The sequence below is a fragment of the Bos grunniens genome, chromosome 12 (genome assembly GCF_055505025.1).
Source record: "Bos grunniens cultivar Pamir isolate PY7600 chromosome 12, Bosgru_T2T1.0, whole genome shotgun sequence".
NCBI lineage: Eukaryota > Metazoa > Chordata > Mammalia > Artiodactyla > Bovidae > Bos > Bos grunniens.
In genome coordinates, this window is record NC_141176.1 from 19,175,698 (window position 1) to 19,201,124 (window position 25,427).

Genomic DNA, 25,427 nt, shown 5'->3' on the forward strand with positions numbered 1-25,427 from the left:
CGAGATAGCCGTCACCGTCCTGTCTGTTGCTGGGAGGAGGCGAGAGGTGGGGTTGTTGGGGCAAAGATCATGCAGGACTGTGAGAGGTTTCCTGGGCAGCAGAGGCCGCTAGGCTGGGGATGAGAGAAGCGGGGCAGATGCAAAATCTGGAGAGCGCGGGGGCCGGACGGTCAGTCAGCACCCAGACGGGCAGTATGACCGGTGAGTGCCCGGAATCCTGCTCCCGCCGTCAGCCTCTCGCTTGGCTCTGCGCGTCTCCTGCCGTTTCACTCCAGGTTTCCTGCTTGCTCTTCTGCGTTTCTGCTCCTGGGTGTCCCATCCCTGCCCGGGGCGCGTCACCCCCTCCGTCACCGGGATCTCCTGGCCCGGCTGCACTGGCTTCTGAAGTTGAGGTCACTCCTCACTCCCCTTTACTTTTTCCTCCCAGGACCTGGAGCTGGGATTTCTGGGGATCGGCGAGCCTGAAAATTCCCTAAACCGTGTTTTGTTTTGTTTTGTTTTTAAAATTTGATTCCAAAATTAACCGCACGCAGCGCTTTCCTGTATTTCAGCTCCCTTACCTTTTAAGGTCACCGTATTTTTAGTTCTGTGTTCTAATCCCTGCCCTTGTTGCAGCGCCTCATCACAGTTCAGAGTAAAGGTTGCTCCACCGTGATCTCTGATGCAAGGATTTTTCATAACTTTATATATATATATATATATATATATATATATATATATATAATTCCCATAGCTACGTGCATCACTTGTACTTTTTTTTTTTCTGCTGGGTTGAAAGAGGGCCCAGCTTCGGAAGGTGCTGAGGCTGAAACTTTCTGATAAGAAAGTGCTTTGATTCTTTTGCACACGAATCCTTTTTCTCTGCTGCTACTGCTGCTAAGTTGCTTCAGTCGTGTCCGACTTTGTGCAACCCCATAGACGGTAGCCCACCAGGCTCCCCCGTCGCTGGGATTCTCCTGGCTAGAACACTGGAGTGAGTTGCCATTTCCTTCTCCAATGCAGGAAAGTGAAAAGCGAAAGTGAAGTCGCTCAGTCGTGTCCGACCCTTAGCGACCCCATGGACTGCAGCCTACCAGGCTCCTCCGTCCATGGGATTTTCCAGGCAAGAGTACTGGAGTGGGGTGCCATTGCCTTTTTCTCTGCCTCTTGCTAAAACAGCGAAGCCCAGACTGCAGCACCCAGGTGGCAGTGAGCTTAGTTCTTATTTTCATCATCAGTAAAAGTTTTAAGTGTTTGCCCTCTATTTTTGTAGGTGAAATACCAAGGCTTTCTAAAGTCAACCTTTTCACTCTGCTCAGTCTCTGGATGGAACTCTTCCCAGCAGTGAAAACCCAAAGACAGAAATCTCAGGTATAATTTTTTTCATAGATGGTTTTTCAACCTGTAGACAAGCGGTGGTCTGAAATCTGATTTTATTGCTCTAGTTTCCTTCACACTTAAAAACAAACTCACCAAGCCTTCAAATTGCAAAACACTCTCATGGTTTAGTGTGATGCTTGTAGTTCATAGCTGTGATGGTTTCGCTTTCCAGACTAAAAATAGAATATTAACAGTTACCCTCTCAAACTGCCATCTGTGTTTTCTTTGGTCAGCTGGCTGTCAAGGTCTTTGGCCCACGTTTTAATCAGGTTGTCTGTTTTCTTATTGTTGAGTTTTAAGAGTTCTTTGTATATTTTGGAGAGCAGTCTTTTATCAGATGTGTCTATTATAAATATTTTCTCCTAGTCTGCGACTTGTCTTCTCATTCTCTTGAGACATTGTCTTTTGCAGAGCGGTTTTTAATTTTAATGAAGTCCAACTTACCATTGATTTCTTTCAGGCATCATGCCTTTGGTGTTGTATTTAAAAAGTCATTGCCATACTCAAAATGATCTAGGTTTTCTCCTATGTTTATTTTCTAGGAGTGTTATAGTTTTGGTCTGTGACTCATTTTAAGTTAGTTTTTGTGAAGAGTGTAAGGTCTATGTGTAGATAGGGAATTTTTATGATAAAATGATAGTTCTCGGAGTGGTTTTCTCCCAATACCTATGTGAAATGTTTTATAAATAAAACATTATTTAAGATGTTGTGCATTTTTATTTCCTATTTTTCAACCACTTACTATTATTGGCTTTGAGAAAGTTCTTCATTTTCTTCATGGATTTTGAAGTCCTTTATTCTTCCTAGTTGTTAATAGCTTAGTATTATTTTATAAAAATAGAAGATTGCCAAGCTGTTGGTTTTTTTGGTTTTGGGGTTTTTTTGCTGATGAAATTTGTCTTAAAAAGACAGAAGCAAATGTTTAAGATTTAAGCCTTTTAAAGTGCGTTTAAAAGCTGGACTTTACGTTGCCGTGTTATTCAGCTGTGAGAAGGAAGGACGTCCTCCTATTTGCAGCACAGTAAATGGACCTTGAGCACATTATACAAAATGAGGAAGTCAGACAGAAAGACAAGTCCTGTACGGCCAGGCTCAGAGACAGTAGAATGGTGGCTACTGGGGGCTGAGGGGACAGGAGAGATGTTGTTTAAGGGTACGGGCTTATGAGTAGTAAATACGCCCTGGAGATCTAGTGCACAGTCGCAGGGAATGCAGAAAACAATACTATTTTATAATCATCAAACATTCTAAGAGACTAGGACTTAATTATTCCAAGTACTAGAAAGAAGTGAATAGTTGTGTAACATGATTGAGGTGCTAGTTATTGCTATAATGGCAGTCATATTATAATATACAAATTTATCCAATTAATGCACACCTTAATTTTCTACAATGTTATATGTCAAATGTATTTCAGTTAAACATTAATTAAAAGCGGGGCTTTTTACAAATTGAGTAATAATTTTGAAGAACCTTTTTTAATATAAAGATTTGGTATCATTTTAATTCATTCATACACACCACACCACACACACACATACACACACCCCAAAATATATCTTGTTCTTTTTCATCAGACAGGCACATTAATTTATATAAATAATTCCACTATTAATTGCACGATGTTCACAAAGTTGATAAGATCTTTTTCCTATTAAGAAAAATGTTCTCTAAGCTAAAGTAATAAAGTCGTTTCACTTATTAAATTCTTTATCTTGCTTTTGCTATAGATAGTAAGCCACAGAAACTCTAAGATGCAATTTCATATGTACTTGTATTGGAAACACTGCTTTTGACACTCTAAAAATCTTTGTCTTTTTAAAAATAAAATATTTTTATGTGTTACAAAAATAATACATGTTTATTATTTACAAAATAGAAGGGAAAATATGCCTCATAATTGCACCACTTGGAGACTACTAACATTTTTGTGCTGTTTCACAATATTTTTGCTCTATTTCCTTTATTACTTGGATATCATTTAATTCTGGATGCTGCCCTTTTGACTTAACAATATTGAAAATGCTCATGTTATAATACTGTTATAAGCACTGGAGTGGTGACTTAGTCTGATGCTTTCAGAGTAGCCAGTGGTTCAGCAATTTCTCCCGCCCTCACCCCTATCTTTGCCAACCATCATCCTATTCTCTGTGTCTCTGAAAACTTGGGGATTTTTGTTTGTTTCTTTTGTGATCCCATATAAGAGAGGTCTTATGGTCTTTGTCTTTCTCTGTCTGACTCACTTCAGTTAGCATATTGCCCTTGAGATCCCTTTATGTTGTAGATGGCAAGATTCCATTCTGTTCTATGGCTAAATAATATTCCATTGTGTGTATTGAATACTCACACAATGTTTCTTCTCCATTCATCTGTTGATGGACGCTGAGGTTGTCTTCATATTTGGGCTATTGTAAGTAAATAATGCTGCAGTGAACACGGGAGTGTATATATCTCTTCAAGTTAGTGTTTTCATCTTCTCTCGATAAATACCCAGAAGTGAAATTGCTGGTTCATGTTATAGTTCTATTTTTAATTTTTAGAAGAAGCGCCATACTATTTTCCATAGTGCCTGAACCAATTTATAGTCTCAGCAATGGTGGATGAGAGTTCCCTTTTCCCACACCCTCCCTAACACTTGTCAATTCTAGCTTCTTTGACGACAGCCATTCTAACAGGTGTGAGGTGATATCTCATTGTGGTTTTGATTTGCACTTCTCTGATAATTAACGATGTAGAGTATCTTTTTGTTTACCTGTTGACCATCTGTATATCTTTGGAAAAATGTCTATTCAGCTTCTGCCCATTTTTAATTGGATTTGTTGATTTTTTTTTTTTTTGCTGTTGAGTTGTGTGAGTTATTTATATATTTTGAATATTAGCCTTTTGTCAGATATGTGATTTGCAAATATTTTCTCCAACTCAACAAGCTTTTTAGTTTGTTGTATTTCCAGTTGTTTATTTTTGCTTTTGCTCTTTTGCTTTTGGTGTCAGATTCAAAAAATTACCAAAACCTATGTCAAGAAGCTTACCACCTGTTTTCTTCTAGGTTTTTCTCATTTTATTGTCATCTTAATGATTGCATAACAATCCATTCTATCAGTGTAACATGTCTATTTCCTTATTATTGGACATTTAAATTATAATTTTTGCCAACCTTAGGGAATTATTAACTACAACCATTTCTGAATATAACTGTTATCTGAGTTTTCTGTGTTGTCAAATATTTACACTGTATGAATGTGTCTTGAGGTTTGTTCAGCAAAGTATACATAGTATAAAGAGTAAGAATTTTTAGTTATCCAGTCTAAAACTAGATAAATGAGTGGGACTTCGGAGGAAAAAAATAAAAAAACACCATAAGTACTTAAAACTTTTAGAATAATACACAATGGAGTATTACTCAGCCATTAAAAAGAATACATCTGAATCAGTTCTAATGAGGTGGATGAAGCTGGAGCCTATTATACAGAGTGAAGTAAGCCAGAAAGAAAAACACCAATACAGTATACTAACACATATATATGGAATTTAGAAAGATGGCAACAATGACCCTGTATGTGAGACAGCAAAAGAGACACAGATGTAAAGAACAGTCTTTTGGACTCTGTGGGAGAGGGCGAGGGTGGGATGATTTGGGAGAATGGCATTGAAACATGTATATTACCATATGTGAAACAGATTGCCAGTCCAGGTTCGATGCATGAGACAGGGTGCTCAGGGCCGGTGCACTGGGATGACCCAGAGGGATGGGCTAGGGAGGGAGGTGAGGGGGGTTCAGGATGGGGGACACATGTACACCCGGGGCGGATTCATGTCAATGTATGGCAAAAACCACCACAGTATTATAAAGTAATTAGCCTCCAATTAAATAAATTTGAAAAAAAAAATTGGAATAGAAATAGAATACTATTGAACATGGCTGTCATTTAAAAATAGTTCTCTCTCCTACTGGTTCATAGTTTTAAATTTCAGTTAAGTAAGACTTATCTAAAATTTCCTGAATATTACTTCATTAAGACTTTAGAATAACTGCATTGTTCCCTCATGTTTCTGTATACATCATGTATTGTCTTTCTCTCCCAGCTCTTCCCATGGTGTCCTCTGGGACCTTATCTTTATGCTGAAAGACCTCACATACCTTTCCAGGACAGAAGTAATGTAGCATAATGATGAAGACAATGGATTAGGGGCTCGGATCCCTGCTTACCCATTTATTAGCTCTGTGACCATGGTTGAGATATTTTATCTCTATCCACAGTTTCTTCATCTGGAAAATGAGAATAATCATAGCTACTTTGTAAAAGCTGGGAAAATTAAAGAAGGTGATTTAGGACCAGATACATGGTAACTGTTAGGTATTATTATTATCATCGTACATAGTCAGCATTACCACTACCACCCCCCACACCTCCATCATTTCATTACCAACATCACTGCTTCCTCCACTTCCTGTTCTTTACATAGGAAATATTGAATTAATCACATTTTATGTACTAATCCTTCCCCCACCCCTTAATCTGCTTTTAATTAGGAAAAGGAGGAAGGAAAGCATGGACCCTTAGGAGACAATGAAGAGATGGCCAGAGTATCTGCTGACAAAAAACAGGTGCATTTTTATGATTTAAAAAAAAGACATGTTCATAATAACAAAGCAAAAGGGATGATACAAAGTAGAATAAAAGTTTCTTTTATATTCAAGTTCCCCATTCCCATTTCCAGGAGAGTTTTTGTGTATCTTTCTAAAAATCATACATTTACAAGACTATGTATGTTTCTCCAAAGGCTGGGGGTGGGGAGGTGAGACCAGATAGGATTATATAATCTATAATCTGTTCCTATATCTTGCTCTTTTTTTTTTTTTTTTAACATTTTCAAATTTCACTCTCGTCACCTTCCCATGTGAGTTCATATAGAATGTGTTGAGAAACACTCTTCCATATTCTCTCAAACTCCAACACATCCTGCTGGTCTTGGCAAGAATGCAAGGCCCTCGCTCGCTTTGCCCAGGCCATTTCTCAGGAGTTGAGTTTGCAGCAGGTAACCTTGAGGGTTGAAGTAATGTCTCTCTCTGGGACATAGAACAGGTTTGCACTATTCTCAATAAAACACAGCAGAATTCCCGAGCGCAGTATTCCTGTCCTGTGACGCAGCTAGCTCACTCTGTGTCTAGAAATCCATATAGGCCTGTCCACATGACCCCTTGTGGGCAAGGGGACCGTTGCAGACATGAGGCTCGCCCTGCTTGCTGTACATGAACCATAGTCATCATTTCTGACATAGGATGTCTTCTGCTAGCATCTATGGAACAGCACCAGGCCAACTTACTAGCTTATAAGTAGAGTAACATCAAAGCCCAGACCTGACCAGATGAGCCTCATTCTTTTTAATATGCCTGGTATTTCCTTGCCATCTTAATCTTTTGGGTTTTCCAGAGAGACTCTGTGATTCATCAGGTGTGGAGTAGAGACAAAACATTCACATTTTGAAAAAAGTTACCTTGTTGTACATTTGTGTTGTTCAAAAAAGTTACCTTGATGTACATTCCTGGAGACTTCTGGTTATTTCTGAGAGTGAGTCTTGAAAATGCCCAACAAGAATATAGAAATTATTTGTTTTAGAATATGTAGATGTTTTTAGTTATAAGAAAGAAAAAAGGAAAAAAGTAGTGAATGTATACAAAACAGACTGTCCTCTTTCACTTCTGTTTTACTGTAAAACTCTGTGATTAGGTTTACATAGACGACTTGTCAAGATGTTAGAGAAGTGAAGCAAAATCAGGATCCAGAACAGTGACTCACTGCAAAGATTTAGTTCTGGGAGTCGGAGTAAGCAGAAGTCCCAGAATGGAATGCAACAGAGGCCTTTATTGGCTTTAAATTTGGGATGGAAGAATCCTGGTCTCAAACTTGAGGTTTTGGCCCTGGCTAGAAACAAAATGGGAAGAAAAAAAGATATTTTCGAAAGTAAAAAGTACTCTCAACAAAAAAGTGATAAATGTAGCCTGAAAGATTGTTCCAATAAAAAAATTAAGTGATGAGTAATGCTTCATTTTTTAAGAATGATTTTTAGATATTCCACTGAGTCTCATTTTCCACTGTTACAGAAATTTATACTCATAACTGAAACCGAAACTTGGCTCTTTTAGTTTGGTCTCGTCTTGAAAGTGAGTTCAAACGTGTCCTCTTGGGAATAACTTTAGAGTAAAATCTTTTGAAAGGGAATAGGGAATAATGGACACTGTGTTCTCAGCCCAAGTCCCCCTCATATTGTGAAATCCCTTATGAACCCAAGGATTAGTTTTATGTCCCTTCCTTCAGAATCTTTTGCTGTGAAAACAGCTATTTTGTGGCACACGCAGAACTGATTTTTAACCTTAATGTGTTTTATCTGATGTAATATTGTTACAGCTGCCTTTTTGATTAGTATCTGTATAAATTAGGTCACCTTAGGTTTAAAGGAACCACTCTTTAGCCCTCCAGCCCATGCCCAGCTTTTGGGACTGAAAAATAAAAGTCAGCCCAGCCCTTACTGTGGGCGGGAGACCGCTGAGACGGCTGTGGCTGACTGCTCTCGCTTTGAGTTCTCTCTCCTTTCTAACACCCGAGGTTATGTCTTCCTTTCCTTGAGCTTGAATATATGTTTTTAAACATTTTAAAAATTATAAATAACCTATATTTTTGTGGAAGGTGAATCCTAACCACGTTAGTCTAGACTGCCATAGTCTTAAAAATTAGTAGAATCATTTGTTAGAAAGAAGTTGAGAATTATCTTATTTTAGTCAGCATTTAAAATATTTTAGGGACTGCCCTCGTGGTCCAGTGGTTAAGACACTGTGCTCCCAATGCAGAGGGCACAGGTTCAGCTGCCGGTCAGGGAACTAAAATCCCACATGCTGAAGCCAAATAAGTAAATAAATAAGAATAAAAAGTAAAATATGATAAGTTAAAAATTTTTTAGTTAGTAGATGTAAACTTTTATCTATATAGAATGGATAAACAGCAAGGTCCTATTAATTGGCATAGAAAACTATATTCAGTATCCTATTGTAAACCATAATGGAAAAGAGTGTATATAAAAAAATGAATGTATATATGTATAACTGAATCACTTTGCTTTACAGCAGTAACTAATACAGCATTGTAAATCAACTATATTCCAATTAAAAAAATTTTTTTTTAATTTAAGATGACCTCTGATTTAGTTCTGGCTTTTACCATCTGTGAGTCTTTCAGAAAGTCATGTAAATTTTCTGGGCTTCACTTACCCATGTGTAAAATCACAGGTTTGCCAAAATTTTCCTTCTTACTATCTAGAACCTTAATACTAAGTAGTCTTAGGCTAGATGTTATAAGAAACAAGTCAAATCAACTTCATTATTGCCCTTTACTAGGGTAAAAAGTAATTCATTTTTTACTAGGATAAATTTGTGATAATTGAATGCTTGTTTGGTTAAGAAAGCCTAGATTTAGAAGACTTCTGGTGTAAAGTCAACATTTTAAACCTTCAGAAAATTTTTTGGACCTAATGAGAAATGTGTATTTGTTCAAACTATGTTCAGATGAAGAATTAAACTTTCATTTTATTCATACATCAAGTATAATCCATGAGATGATCATTAGATATTATAAAATAAATTACTATTTTATATCTTAATATAGGTGAAGAGAACTGGTCTTGTGGTGGTGAAAAATATGAAAATTGTTGGTCTCCACTGTTCAAGTGAAGATTTACATGCTGGGAAAATTGCTCTGATAAAACATGGGTCAAAGCTGAAAAACTGTGATCTCTATTTTTCCAGAAAGCCATGTTCTGCTTGTTTGAAAATGATTGTAAATGGTAAGTGTAGATAAGGCTTTGTTGGGGATTAATAGCATTTATCTGAGAACAAGTCAAATTGCCTAATATAATTTTAAAATATACATATGTATCTGAAGACAGTTTGATATACTGTAAGAAGAACAATCGGAAAAGATGTATTCTGGTCTCAGCTGTGTCACTAGTTAGGTGACCCTCAGTGTACTGGTAGACTAATACTAGCTACTTTAACAAACACCAACAACATTTCAGTGGCTTAATATATTAGACACTCATCATGCATGTAATAGTCCAGTGCAGGTGTTATCAAACAGCAGCCAGCTATTCTGTGGTTGATGTGTGGGCCTCAGCATCTTCTGTCGTAAGCTCCTGGAATCCCTACTGGCCTCTCCTGTATCTAGAGACAGAGGAGAGCAGGCATGTTTTTGTTTAGTCATTAAGTAGTGTCCGACTCTTTGAATGTTTAAAAAATGTTGCTTTGTTACTGTTGTTTAGCCTCTAAGTCTTGTCTGCTTCTTTTGTGACCTCGTGGGACTGTAGCCCACCAGGCTCCTCTGTCCATGGGATTTCCCAGGCATGAATACTGGAGTGGGTTGCCATTTACTTCTCCAGGGAATCTTCCCACCTCAGGGATCAAACCCGAGTCTCCTGTGTTGGCAGGCATATTCTTTACCATCGAGCCACTAGGGAAAGCAAGAGAAAGCATACCTGTTTTTTAAAAACCCTGGCCTGGAAGTCACAGACATCATTTTTGTTCGCGTGCATTGTGGGAACTGTATTCCTGGCTGGGTGGCTGCCTTCCAGTGACTACTCTACCCCTTGGAAGGAGGAGCACAAAGAATTAATGTATAGCTATCTATACACACTGGGCTCCTCTCTAATCTTTGTGTTTATGATTCTGTTTTGCACCTAGGTATGTATCCAGACCATTTACCTATTTAAAAAATGGTGCATCTTTTACATGGGCTTCCCAAGTGGCTAGTGGTAAGGAATCTGCCTGCCAGTGCAGGAGAGTAAAGATCAGATTGGTGGTAAGGGGAGTTCCCTTGAGCTATAGGCACTTCCAGAAGAAGTGGTCACATGCTAGAGCCTCCTTCAAAGGAGGCCTTCACAGTTACCTTCCAGCCCAAGCCACAGTAAGAGTCTGTAGTAGCAAGGAGTAGATAGAAATGTGCATTTGTTCAACTCAGATGTTTATTATTTTGAATATAGAAAACCTGTGGGCCATCTGGCTATTCACCTCTGGGCACAATGATAAAAAAATAAATGCCTTTTCTAATGGAAATTATATGAGACATGAGCAAAGGGGTTTCTTTGTTTTAAATACTAATTAATTGATGAACGTTTATGTGTTTCTGTATCTGGCATCTTGTTGTTCAGTTCCAAACACAAATTTAAAACTGTTTTCATGTTTGTTATTCAGTTTTGCTTTCTCTTTTGTAAATTTACTTTCTCTCTTGTCAATTCACATGTGCTCTCAAGAATTTCGATCTCTGTATGTTAAAGATGGGACTCCTTGGTGGCTCAGTGGTAAAGAATCCACCTGTAGTACTGCTGGGTTTGATCCTGCTTCTGGGTTTGATGCGGGTCAGAAAGATCCCCCTGGAAGAGGGCATGGCAACCCCCTCCAGTATTCTTGCCTGGAGAATCCCATGGACAGAGGAGCCTGGCGGGCTACAGCCCATCAGATCGCAAAGTGTCAGACACGACTGAGCCACTAAGCACAGCAGCCCATGTTAAAATGACTAACTATTCCTCTGCTACGTTGACTGAACAATGTTCCTTCTAGTTTGTTGTTTTGTCTTTAATTTTGTATTCGTAAAAGCAGTTCACACTTCTTCCTCTCCCCCTGCTTCCCTGCTCCCGTCACGTTATAAATTCTTTGTGGATGTTTTGGATAACTGTATATTTTATTATGAGGAGGACTGTCATGTGTTAAACTGTTCCCCTGTTTTGGCCATTTAGATTTTTTCTATTTTTACGGTTTTAAACAATGCTGCACTAAACATATACGTACATGAATTTTTATTTTTTGTCTTTACTTCAAATATTTTCTTAGACGAGCTTCCCAGAGAAAGAGTTTAAAGTACCAGTACATTTTTCATGCATGGATGAATTGTTTATTTTAGGTTCAAAACTCTAGTCAATATCAGTTATGCTGCACTATTTCTGGAAGCAGCCATTTCATTACTTGGAGGACTCTGGTACATCTTCCTAGCTCTGGGCTTTGGGACCACACTTAGCAAAACCATTGATTGCATAGATGCTTCCCACGGGCTTTGTTGTCAGCAAACATTTCCTATAAAGGGCCACATAGTGAGTATTTTAGGCTTTGCAGGCTGTATCGTATTCATACAGCTATTCAGCTCTCAGCTAATCCATTGTAGTACAGAAACAATGAGAATATGTCAGTGATTAGGTATGTCTGTGTTCCCACTAATCTTTATGGGCACTGAAAATTGAATTTTATATAATTTTCATTGTGTTACAAGTACTTTTTTTTCTCAACTATTTAAAAACTGTGAAAGCCATTCTTGACCCGCAAGCTGTACAAAAGTAGGCAACGGGACAGATTTGGCCTGTGGCCATAGTTTGCCAACACTCAGGCTATATTACTGGTGATTTGGTAGTAGACATTTATTACACTGGGACCTCAGGATCAACTGCAATGATATGATGGATTTATCAAGAAAACCCTTAATTTCGGCAGGCATCTGCTAACTAACTTTCATATTTTTTATTTCAGCTGGAGTTAATCGAATTTCATATTGGCCTGCTGACCCAGAAATAAGTTTGCTCACTGAGGCTTCTGGTTTCGAAGACGCAAAGTTAGATGCCAAAGCAGTGGAAAGACTGAAGTCAAACAGTCGGGCCCACGTGTGTGTCTTACTTCAGCCTTTGGTCTGTTACATGGTGCAGTTTGTAGAAGAGACCTCTTACAAATGTGACTTTATTCAAAAAATTTCCAAAACATTGCCAGACACTAACTTTGATTTTTATTCTGAATGTAAACAAGAGAGAATAAAAGAATATGAAATGATATTTTTGGTTTCCAATGAAGAAATGCATAAGCAAATACTGATGACTATAGGTTTGGAGAACTTGTGTGAGAATCCGTACTTTAGCAATCTAAGGCAGAACATGAAAGACCTTGTCCTTCTTCTGGCCGCAGTAGCTTCCAGCGTGCCCAACTTTAAACACTACGGATTTTATTGTGGCAACACCGAACACAGTAATGAAATTCACAATCAAAGTTTGCCACAAGAAATTGCAAGGCACTGCATGATTCAGGCCAGGTTACTGGCATATCGAACTGGTGAGTTACACGCTTAGTTCCTAAATCGGGGTTGATGGGGTCGTATTTGTGTCAGACATAAAGTGGTGTTCATTTCACTTCTCGTAGCGTTTATTGACTCTTAGATACTAAAGTGTTGCTGCTCATACCAATATAGAGAAGTTAATGAGACCCTTGAGTAGACAACTCTTTCTTAGAGCAGTTTTAGGATTTCTTGTGGCCTATATTGGATGCTGCATTTATAAATCAGGATCTAATTCAGCCCTTTCTGCTGCTTGCTTTTATCATTTCCCAGTTGAATGAGCCCTCCACTAGAGAAAGGACAAAAAGAGAGAGAGAGAACCAGAATTATTCCTCTTTTTTTAACTACTCAATATATCTATTCAATATTTAGTAAAAACTTAGAAAAATCTTTAAAATATGAATTTCAAATAACCAGTAGAATCGAAGAAAATTTGGCAGATTCTTCCAATTTCTGATATGTTTTCAAACAGCAAGGGGAGAAATCAAACATTTTTAACTTTATTAAGTTGTACATGAGTATGTATGTGAAGAAGGAAAATATTACTTGGGAATTTTACCTTACCATGATAAAGGGTGGTATCTATATTTCCAGTTACAGAATAGTGTTTTTACATCTTACCAGACATAACATTTTTGAAAGTAGAATGATGATCACTTTTTAAAATGCGACTTTGAAATAGGGAAAAGAAAATTCCGGCAGAAGGAGCAGCAGAGGAATGCCTGGTGAGTGGGCTATAGTAGGAATTTTAAAATTTATTCCAAGAAGAGAAGGAGGATAGAGAAAATCTTCAGAAAAAGTCCATACAGATGCACTGGTCTGCAGTACATGCTCAACAGAGACCACGGGTTGAAGTAATTTCAGTAAAATGGAGGTTTGCAAAAGGCAGCTTGTCAGGGTCACCATAGAAACTTAAAGTGAAAGTTTAGTCACAGTCGTGTCCGACTCTTTGCGACCCCATAGACTGTAGCCCACCAGGCTCCTCTGCCCATGGGATTTTCCAGGCAAGAATACTAGAGTGGGTTGCCATTTCCTTCTCCAGAGGATCTTCCTGACTCAGGGGTTGAAGCCAGGTCTCCCACATTGTAGGCAGATGCTTTACCATCTGAGCCACCAGGGAAGTTCTCAGTACAAATGCTCAAATTCTAACCCAGACACTCTAAGCCTGGTCCCTGTGGGTGTGTCCTAGGCCTGTGAATTTTTAAAATTCTGCAAGGGATTCCAACATTCAACAGGGTTAATCATCACCTTAAAAGAATTTGATTCTGCTACAGGCACAAACTGTATGATGCCAAACAACTGAAGGGCATCTAATCTTAACTATCTGGTTTAAGTGTGAGTTTTTATTTCTTTTTATGTCCTGTTTTCCGTTAGACTAGGTGTTTTCCAAAGCTGACAATCATGCCTTCCTCCTGAACCACACAATGTTGATGATGAAAGTAGGGTGACATAGCCAAGAAGGCTTAACTGTTTCAAATCATAACTCAGCGGTTCTCAACTTTCAGTTGAGGCGATGCACATGAGAAGTCTACGTTCCCAACTCTGCTGCCTCCCTTGGAGAGGTTAATTCAGGGAGTTTCCATGGGAGTCAGGAGTCTGCTTTTTGAACAAGCATCCAATGGTTCTGATGCAGTTGGTCTGTGGACCACACTTGGACAAACCCTGATGTGACCACAGTATTGGGAGTGAAAATAACCACACTTGTGTTCCAGAATAATAGCATAGAGTCCTCTGACTTTGGGTGATCAAAGGGTCCGAGGAGTTTGGCTCAGTGATTACAAGTTGACCTTTCCTTCAAGGGTATACAGAGAAAACCCTGTGAATGAGCAGATCCTGGGTAGCAATTTATAGACATGAAAGAATTTTTTTAAAGAAGTTTTACATAAAAATTACAGATGTGAAAAGATTTTTGAGAAATTACCTCATCTGTCATCCAACCTTGAGGGCTGGGTGAAACCTACTCCATTGTATATGGATGAAATTTTATTCCGATTTCAAAAGACATGTAGTAAAGTATATTCTCTTGGTGAAACTAACCTTAGCTAAACAGTGGAGCTTAGTTTAAAAATCATGTTTTGGGAGGCTTCCCTAGTGGCTCAGTGGAAAGAACCTGCCTGCCAATGCAGGAGACACGACTTCAATCCCTGATCCAGGAAATCCACATGCCTTGGGACAACTAAGCCCATATGCTACAACTATTGAACCTGTGCTGTAGAGCCCGGGAGCTGCAGCTGCTGAGCCCGTGTGCCCCAGCTGCTGAAGCCTGGGCGGCCAAGAGGAGAGCCCATGCTCTGCAACGAGAAGCCACCTCAGTGAGAAGCTCTCGCACAGCAACTAGAGAATAGCCCCCGCTCACCGCAGTTAGAGAAAAGCTTGGACAGCAACAAAGACCCAGCACAGCCATAAATAAAATTCTAAAAAAAAAAGAAGAAAAAAATTTTTTTAATCACATTTTTTCCCCCTCTTGACAAGATTTAGTCTGTCCTTAGACTGAAACAGAAAAGGTGGCTCCTGGACTAAAAAATAATAATATGAAGAATGCTTAGTGTCAGTGGTAGGAAAAGTAGACTTGATATGAAGAATTTCTGCCCCCCCCACCCAGCAAATAGATATTCTTATTTCATTAAAATCATATTACTCTGTTTTTTTCATTTAGCAAACCCTTTTTGAGCTTTTACCATATGTTAGTCACTGCCCTGAGCTCTCTAGATAAAGTTAATATTTTTAACTTTTAAAATTAAAAACTTGGGATTTGAAGAATTTCTATGAGTTTTTCATTTTTTGTTCCAGATTTATGCATGTATTAAGTACAGTTTTACTTAGAGGTTTTCATTTTTAGCTTCTGCAACTTGCCTTAGAAATGAGCATAAAGCCATAATTATGTTCTTTTCTCACCATGTTATATTCTGAAGATCTTGGAAGGCACAAGACTTTGTTTATCCCCAAATCCCTTTGCTGACAGTCTCCACCTCTAAATTGCATTCCTGCCACCCTGTTCCTCGGCATCACACTCCTTTCCTTTATAGCCCAGCACACTGCCTTTGCTTTTAGACTCTTGTTACCACCTTCCTCCCACACCAGACATGAGCTTCATGAGTGTAGGGACTCAGGTATGCAGGGAACGGAAGTCTTGGTTACGAAATTCTTCATGTCAGAGGAAGGCAAGCAGGTTGGGTGAAGAGACCTAAATCTTAATCACTTACTTTGAATATGTAGAATTTCTATTTTGGTTTTGTATTTTCTGTTTAAGGTTAATAGTTTAAAGAAATACAGCTTTGCTTGTTGCAGAGTAATTCAATTGGTTCTGCAGGGAAATTTTAATCTAATATTTATAACTTCTACCACTTGATTTAGAAACGAGCATCACGTCAACAACTTGGCATTCTTCTCCCCACATGGTAAACTCTGAAGGTCAGGGAAAGGACATCATTTTGTGTAAATTAAAATTCCTTTCATGTACCTACCAGCAATATATATATATATGTGAAGGCCCATAAGGGTATATGTTTATGAGTTTGAACTTTTTTCATAGGAAGAACACATCCATGAAATGTGTTTTCCTTGATAGAGTACAAAAAATACTAGGAGAAGACAGATTTGATTGTTGTGAATGGTTTATTACACCAAATCCATTAGTTCAGGAACTTCTGTCTTACTTTCATCATCTATTAGAAATAGGTATTTAAAACCTGACTTGGTGGAGATTGAGTAAAGTTACCCTAAAGTCTGGTTACAGCTTTGAAGTCACCCGAGTGTGGGCACTGCTACTGCAGTGATCTCTGCACACACATCGTCTATGACTGGGTTGGCAGTGACACTGTCTTTAATTAGTTCATCCCTAGCTCCCATAGTCTATGCTTGACAGTATTCTCATACTTTTCCATAATTAGTGAGGTTGTCAAGGATTGCTGCTACATTTATGAAGTGTATTTCAATAAATACATGTTTATTATTTTTGGAAAAACAAATCTATTTCTGAAACTAACAGATCATTGGTTTTCACTGAGTCACATGCCATGTATCTTTCAGAGGATCATAAAACAGGAGTCGGGGCAGTCATCTGGGCGGAAGGAAAATCTGTAAGTGTGAAATTAATTCTTTATAATCATTTAAACTTGATTTTGTTTAACATATTTTGATCTTAAGTGTATGACATTTTGTTGACCCATGGGGATTAATATTTATTAGGGTATTTATTTATTAAGTTCTAAAAACATTTGCGCTTTCTTTCAGCAGTTTTCTAGATAGATACATTCATTTAATAAACCTTCATTCAACTTCCACAGGACAGGGTAGACTCTGTGCCCCCGTGAACAGTGGGGAGTTACAGGCCACATATCCCACCCTTCATGGCCTTACAGTCTAGTGATGGAGACGGAGGTGAAAAGGAGACGGGCATATAGCTGTAATCATAACATGACGCCGTGAGAGCATAGAGGAGGCCTCTTACTCTGCTTGGACAAATAAGTAACGCATTCTTGGAGGAGGTCGGCTGCTATTAGTCTTGAATAATGAGGAGGAGTTCATCAGCACAGCAAGTTAGTGGGACTCGGAGGGCAACACGCAGAGGTAGTGCGTAGGAATATGGGGAAATGCAAGTGATTTGGCACATTGGAGTCCAGAGTCCTATGTCTAGTAGAATAGCAAAAACATTAGGCTGCACCGTGAAGAACTTCATATACCATGGAGAGTTTAGACTTTATCTTTTAGACAGTGGGGATGCCCTAGCATCGCACTAACCAGCAGAAATAAAAAGCAAGCCACATACATGATTTAAAAGTTCTTAGGAGCCACATTAAAAAAAATAAGGAACAGGTGAATTAATTTTAGGAATATACTTAATCACCTGTTGAGAAATATTACCATTTCAGCATGTAACCAATATAAAAATATTGGTTAATATTTTTAATAAAATATTTTGCATTTGAGAGGAGTATTGAGTCTTTATAATTCTGTGCGTGTTTTATACTTATTTGTTGTTGTTTAGTCACTTCAGTTGGAGAAGGCAGTGGCACCCCACTCCCATACTCTTGCCTGGAAAATCCCATGGACAGAGGAGCCTGGTAGGCTGCAGTCCATGGGGTCGCTAAGAGTCGGACACGACTGAGCGACTTTTCACTTTTCACTTTTCACTTTCATGCATTGGAGAAGGAAATGGCAGCCCACTCCAGTGTTCTAGCCTGGAGAATCCCAGGGACGGGGGCGCCTGGTGGGCTGCTGTCTCTGGGGTCACACAGAGTCAGACACGACTGCCGCGACTTAGCAGCAGCAGCAGTAGCAGTCACTTTCAGTCGTGTCAGGCTCTTCTGCGACCCCATGGACCGTGGCCCCCAGGCCCCTCTGTCCGTGAGTCTCCCAGGCAGGAACCCTGGAGTGAGTTGCTGTTTCCTTCTCCGGGGCATCTTCTGGCCGCTCTCAGTTTGCACTGACCACGTGTGCCCAATGGCCACTGTATTGGACAGTGCAGTCTAAGAACATCTTAAGTGGGAAAATGATCAGATTTGCATTTTAAAAATAAAGTGGGGCTAGACAGGAAGTAGGGAGATTAAGAAAAAAGATGATGAGGACTTGAAATTATGGGGATGTGTTGAGAAGGAATGGAGCTAGGAGACAGTAAATATGATACTGTTGATACTATCATATGAGTAATTATAATATTAATATATTGAAATTTAGTGAGGTTTATAGCATTTTCCAAACTATTATGAACAGGTTTGGTTTATTAAATATTTTACTCTTAGAGTTGATAAAGCATTCATATTAACACCTAATATGCCACTGACCAGGATAAAGAAAAATGCCACTTAATGTAGGAAGTTCTATTATTTATACACACACACACACACACATATATACACACACACATATATACACAATAGAGGCTCAGTAAACATAAAGATGAAAGGAAAATACATTATAGATTTTCCAACTATGTATATAATAGCACATTTTTAACCCCAAACAGAAATTGTTCAAAATATTTTTGGAATTTCTGATTTGCTAACAACTAGCACAGCACAGAGCATATAATAACTTAACAATAATTTATAATAATATAGAGTACCTGCTCTGTATGGACCACTATAATAGGTATGCTTTAAGGGCCAGAAAGACGGTATAAAACATGGTTTCTGTTCTCTAGGGTCTTATAACCAATCAGGGAGGGATGTCTGAGTCAAGTGAAACAGTTTGTGAATTAAGCTGGTATTTCACTAACTGCTAAAATGAAGGACTGTCTTGATATTATATACTAGAGATGATCAGCCTGCTTGAAATTTAACTTTGACAAGATCACCCTGCTGAAGGAAAATCCAATACTATATTTTTCTGATGGCTCAGTTTATCACTGTTGTTCATTGTTGAGTCACTAAGTCGTGTCCGACTCTTTGCAACCCCACAGACTATAGCACTCCAGGCTTCCCTGCCCTTCCCTGTCTCCCAGAGTTTGCTCAAACCCACGTCCATCAAGTCAGTGATGCCACCCAGCCATCTCATCCTCTGTCGTCCCCTTCTCCTGCCCTCAACTCTTCCCAGCATCAGGGTCTTTTCAAATGAATCGGCTCTTTGCATCAGGTGGCCACAGTATTGGCACTTCAGCTTCAGTCCTTCCAATGAATATTCAAGATTGATTTCCTATAGGATTGACTGGTTTGAGCTCCTTACTGTCCACGGGACTCTCAAGAGTCTTCTCCAGCACCACAGTTTGAAAGCATCAGTTCTTCAGCACTCAGCCTTCTTTATGGTCCAACTCTCACATCCATACATGACTACTGGAAAATCCATAGCTTTGACTATATGGACCTTTGTCAGCTAGGTCTCTGCTTTTTAATACGCTGTCTAGGTTTGCCATAACTTTATTGTGTATTATGGAAAAGTGAATCCATTCTACAAAGTGTGATGCTAGGCTTTAAAGATACAATGTAAGATGCCTTTTCAGAATGTTGAACACAGCTTTGTTGGTTTGCTCACTTTCCATAGAGAAGTTGTGATGGCACAGGCGCCATGTACTTCATAGGATGCGGTTATAACGCTTTTCCTGTTGGATCCGAGTATGCTGACTTTCCGCACATGGATGACAAACAGAAAGACAGAGAAATAAGGAAATTCAGATACATCGTACATGCTGAACAGAATGCCTTAACATTTAGGTATGAAATCCGTTTGCGTGTATTTTGTATAAAATGTAGCAAGGGTTAGTTGAAATTAGCTTTCATTTTGCTGTAATTTATTGCCTTTTTAAAAATTCCAAGAAATATTCTTTTCAGAAGTATACCTCTGGTTGTACTTGGTTTTTGCTACATGACAGAGGCCATTGTCAGGGATCCTCCAGGCCTTCAGAGCAAATCTTTTTTCCTTTCTTCCTTCTCTCTCCAGGATAAAACTGCTTCAAGTGTGTCCTTAGGGTCTTGCATATTTCTGCATTATAAGATCACCTTTGTTTTCTAAATTCTGAGCATATATTTATGAATATATAGATTTTATTATGAACCAAATTGCTTTAACATAGTTTTTGTTAGAGCTTATCGCTGGTATTACCTCCTTCTAATGTTAATTTAGATAATTTCCACAAATATTCCTCAGCATTTACCGTTTAGTGGGTGCTCTTGGGAGATTCAAATCTGTATGAGTCATGGTTTGTGTCCTGAGGAGTTTATAGTCCAGTGTGGGATATAAGACTGTACTCAACCTAACATGGTCAGTTGTGTGGGAAGGGCCAACACAAAGTGGGTGGAAATTCAGGGGCTGCAATAAATGGAGAGGGAGTGTGAGGGAAAACCTTTATGGAGAAACTGGCATTTGAGCTGAGCTTTAAAGCTTTGGTAGGATGTGGCAATTGAAGATGCTTACTTGAAGGGAAACCATTCTTGCCTGAGGCATAGCAGTGGGCTAGAAGACAGGAAATGCTTGAGTGTTTAGCAACATAGATGTTCCAGTTAGGCTGGACCGCGGGCCAGCTTGGGACTGACAAGGGAGACTTGGAGTTTAGTCTTCCTTTGGAAGTAGTGGACAAATGGAAAGACACTGACAGAGCTACAGTAATGATTACTTAGGTTGCAGGTGTACGGTTTGAACAGGCTAGATGCATACAATTCTGCTTCCCTGGTCCAGGGGAAGAGAATGAGACTCTAAACTGAGGACATGGATGCGGAAGGCTGGTTGGGGAGCATACAAACGAGAGCTTTGTAAACCACAGAACCCGGAAGTACAACTCGTCTATCCTAGGTCCTAAACTACCCCGGCGTGCAAAATTTCACTACACAGGTTTTTTTCCCTTGAACTCTTCATTACAGATTTACTTGCTTCATTTTGTCAAATCCAAGTGTTTGTTAAATTACCCTACGTGAGGTAAAAGCAGTAAGGGAACTATAACTCAAAACAGAACTCTAACATTAATCCATTTAGTAAGCATTTATTAAATATCTCTCAGGCACCAGATGAGAGATAGACCTTCGGGCTACCACGATGACTTAATGTCTCATCACATGTGGCACATTCTCAGGGAAGGCGTTAGTTCTGGCCCGTAATTCTGGCTTTATAAAGAGTTTCCTACTTAGAAAGCATTATTCCCTCTGTTTTCATTTCCTTTGTTGTCTAAATACTGAAAATCTTGGCATCGACTAATTCAGCAAGAATAAGGCTTGATCATTATTGTGTATAATGTTGTAAATGTTTCCAAAACGGCTCAATTTTAATGTTCAAAGATTTTTCTAAAACATAACTTACCCTTTTAGAAACTACCTTCCTAATTTTTTCATATGTATATATATTTTTGTAGGTGTCAAGAAATAAAGCCAGAAGAAAGAAGTATGATTTTTGTGACCAAGTGCCCTTGTGATGAATGTGTACCTTTAATTAAAGGTGCAGGCATAAAACAAATCTATGCAGGGGATGTAGATGTTGGAAAAAAGAAGGCAGACATCTCTTACATGAGATTTGGGGAACTTGAAGGTGTCAGCAAATTTACAGTAAGTAGATACACATTTTTTTCAAATATACTTTGTATTATGTTGATAGCTGTTGTTTAGTCGCTAAGTCATATCTGACTGTTTTGTGACCCCATGGGCTGTAGCCCACCAGGCTCCTCTGTCCATGGGATTTTCTAGGCAAGAATACTGGAGTAGGTTGTCATTTCCTCCTCCAGGGAATCTTCTCGACCAAGGGATCGAACCCGTGTCTCCTGCATTGGCAGGCAAACTCTTTACCACTGAGCCACCTGGGAAGCCCATGTTGTTAAGTTACTCTGCTGCATGTTTTAAATTAGTGATTCTTGCCCTTTTAAAGAGTTTCAACAAAATATTATCATTGAGTTTATTTTTATGTGCAAGCACTTGCCTAGTCACAGATGTTCAGCTTGGGATCTGCCTTATGAATATATATCTCTAAAGAGAGAATTTTACCTTGACCTTGTCCTGTACTGTGCCAGGCTCTTCTGTCCATGGGGATTCTCCAGGCAAGAATACTAGAGTGGGTTGCCATGCCCTCCTCCAGGAGATCTTCCCAATCCAGGGATCCAACCCAAGTCTCACATTGCAGGTGGATTCTTTACCAGCTGAGCTACCAGGGAAGAACTTGACCTTACAGACCTTGAATTAGTTGGTTCTATAGTGCCATCTGGTGGCTAACAAAAGAAAGTACCTGACCCACCTCTTCCTGCAGCCTTTTTTTAAAATTCAGTAGTTCAGTTCAGTCGCTCAGTTGTGTCTGACTCTCTGCGACGCTGTGGACTGCAGCACGCCAGGCCTCCCTATCTATCACCAACTCCCAGAGTTTACTCAAACTCATGTCCATTGAGCCGGTGATGCCATCCAACCATCTCATCCTCTGTCGTCCGTCCCCTTGTCCCACCTTCAGTCTTTCCCAGCATCAAGGTCTTTTCAAATGAGTCAGTTCTTCGCATCAGGTAGCCAAAGTATTGGAGTTTCAGCTTTAGTATCAGTCCTTCCAATGACTATTCAGGACTGATTTCCTTTAGGATGGACTGGTTGGATCTCCTTGCAGTCCAAGGGACTCTCAAGAGTCTTCTCCAACACCACAGTTCAAAAGCATCAATTCTTTGGCACTCAGCTTTCTTTATAGTCCAACTCTCACATCTGTACATGACTACTGGAAAAACCATAGCCTTGTCTAGATGGACCTTTGTTGAGAAAGTAATGTCTCTGCTTTTTAATATGCTGTCTAGATTGATCATAACTTTTCTTCCAAGGAGTAAGTGTCTTTTAGTTTCATGGCTGTAGTCACCATCTACAGTGATTTTGGAGCCCCCCAAAATAAAGTCTGCCACTGTTTCCACTGTTTCCCCATCTACTTGCCATGAAGTGATGGGGCCAGATGCCATGATCTTAGTTTTCTGAATGTTGAGCTTTAAGCCAACTTAAATTCAGTAGTAGATAGTAGTAGATAGAGGTGAACATAGTTTAAGATTACACAAAAGAAGGGGGCACATACACACGTGCGTGCGCACACACATACACATGCATTTCTCATGAGAAAAATCAGGAAAAAATTAGAAGCGATTTGAGCGACTTCACTTTCACTTTTCACTTTCACGCATTGGAGAAGGAAATGGCAACCCACTCCAGTGTTCTTGCCTGGAGAATCCCAGGGACGGGGGAGCCTGGTAGGCTGCCGTCTATGGGGTCTCACAGAGTCGGACACGACTGAAGTGACTTAGCCTAGCCTAGTATTTGATATTTCCAAAGAACTGCTGAGGTGGTAATTGTTTTGTGGAAAACTCAGAACTTTAATTCCTCATGGTTATTTTTAACTACTCTGGTTCCTAAAAACCTTTCTCTTTTTAGAAATAATCTCAAGCATGCAGAAAAGTTACAAAAATACTACGAAGAATTTTTTTCCAGAAATACTTGAGAGTTAAGTTGTTGCCATGATGCCAGGTCACTCTTAAATACTTTCTTGTGTATTTCCTGAAATAGTAGATTATCCTACATAACCACAATACAACCACAGAACTCAGGAAATTTTCATTGATATGTTGCTACCATTTAATCCACAGAGTTCAGTCAGGGTCTACCAGTTGTCCCAATAAAGTTCTTTATAGCAAAAGGATCCTGTCCAGAATCATGTGTTACTTTTTAATGATAATTCTGGCACTTAATATAACTTTTATATGCTATAGTTTGCAGTAAGTACAAAAGATATAATAGTACTGTTTATAGATTTCAACTTGACTTTTCTGTTTGTGTCCAGAGTGCCTGGAATATATAAAGCACCTAAAAAATACTCACTAAACCATATATATAAGATTCTCTAAGAATATTGATCCTTTATCCAGCAGTCATATCATTCAGGGTTGTCCAGAGTTGTTATTAGGGCTTGGGTGGTGTGACACACTAACTTTTCTTGCTGTTTTAAGCTGTTTTGATATTTGAAAGCACAATGCTGAAATGCTACTTATTAAAACCTTCTTAAACATATACATAAAATGTTTGTGTCCTTTTATAGTGGCAACTGAATCCATCAAGAACTGGTGTTCTTGAGCAAAATGAGCCTGAAAGCAGAGAGAGTAAGTATCTACAAGTCCTTTATTGAGGTTGACTTTGTTGCTAAGAAAAGAAAAATAGTGACTTATAATGATCAGGTGTTGGAAATTGCTGTGGTTGGAGGTGGAGCATATTCTTTTTGCAGATTAGATTTTTGCCATTCAGTTTGTGCACAAACACTTGTGTATCGACTATATGCTAGATGTCATGGGAAGTGCTGATGAATGAGTAGTCCTATGGACTCTGCAGTTTAATACAAATAATCATGCACAAATTGAATTTATAAATTAAATTTATATGAGACTATAGGCAACAGTGCTCTTCTATACCAAAACAAAAGCCTTTTGGGCAGTTAGAAAGAAAAAATACATCTAATTAATACAGATGGAACCAGGGCCAAATTATGAGGCTATGTACATTCTTGTTAGAGTAAAGCCACATTAGCTCAGATTGGCCAGAGAATGGAAATATCCTGGTTATTTTAATAATCTAATTAAGAGTCATCACAGTTACCATAAATGAATTACTAGTCTTCAGAGTTTTACTGTTTATATATTAACACATATTTTTAATGCAATATAGTCTTTAGGAGACCTTGCAATTCTTCATGCATATTATTTTGAATATTAATTATTACTGTACAATATTATTTTAAAATATTAGTTATCTTTCTGTTTGGATTCAAGGTAAGTAGAAATTCAATATAATAAGTAAAATTTTCTTGATAATAACAATGATTTGATTACTCTGAAAAATCAGTAAATATAAAAGTCTTTATGAAAATAATGTCTATGTGAATATCCTGATTTTCTGTGTTCTAACTTAGCTTTATTTTATTCAAGTAGTGAAATTTTAATTTGCAGTCAGGAAAAAAAGTACATATCCACTCCATCTTTCTTTTTAAAAATTTATCAGGGGGAAAAAAGTGGTTAAAGATAAAAGGAAATGAAAAAATATGGATCTGATTAAAGAATATGTATTCAATAATAGTGTTCGAGGGGGGTGAGTTAATAATTCCCTGTTGTTAGGGAGAAGACACAAAAAAGCATTAAACATAAAAAATGAATTCATTTATCTGTGTTAAAATAAAGAACATCTGTTTGTCAAAAGATAGCATTAAAAGAGTACAAAGGCAAGCCATGAAAGAGGAGATTTTTGCCACTTACAATCAAGAGTCTTGTAGCCAGGATTCCCTGTCCCTAGATCACTAAGGAAGGGGAGACGTGCTGTCGGGGGGTGTCCTGAGATGAGGAGGGGTCGTGGTGGTGAGGGGGTGAGAGGAGAGCTTTCATTTTGCTGGGAGTGCTTTATTTCTTGACCTGGGTGATGGTTAAATGTGTTTGCTTTATGACTGTCCACTGAACTGCAGGTTTGTGTTCTGTATGTATTTTTTAACAAATACATACTTGTTAAAAAAATTTGTTAATATATAATGTAT

General features: G+C 38.7%; 1 protein-coding gene across 2 annotated transcripts in view; it reads left to right on the plus strand.

Moving 5' to 3' along the window:
- The first annotated feature begins 10 nt into the window (after positions 1-10).
- Positions 11-25,427, plus strand: part of CDADC1 (cytidine and dCMP deaminase domain containing 1) — a 31,189-nt gene continuing 5,772 nt past the window's right edge. Inside the window, exons 1-9 of one of the 2 annotated variants that reach the window (XM_086329111.1) lie at positions 11-201; positions 1,253-1,350; positions 5,891-5,965; positions 9,018-9,195; positions 11,921-12,490; positions 16,521-16,570; positions 19,470-19,639; positions 21,268-21,457; positions 23,952-24,012. In XM_086329111.1, coding sequence (XP_086185237.1) covers positions 120-201; positions 1,253-1,350; positions 5,891-5,965; positions 9,018-9,195; positions 11,921-12,490; positions 16,521-16,570; positions 19,470-19,639; positions 21,268-21,457; positions 23,952-24,012 — 1,474 coding nt within the window. In that variant the 5' untranslated portion in view covers positions 11-119. The remainder of the gene's footprint in view (positions 202-1,252; positions 1,351-5,890; positions 5,966-9,017; positions 9,196-11,920; positions 12,491-16,520; positions 16,571-19,469; positions 19,640-21,267; positions 21,458-23,951; positions 24,013-25,427) is intronic. The other variant, XM_086329112.1, reaches the window with a different exon arrangement.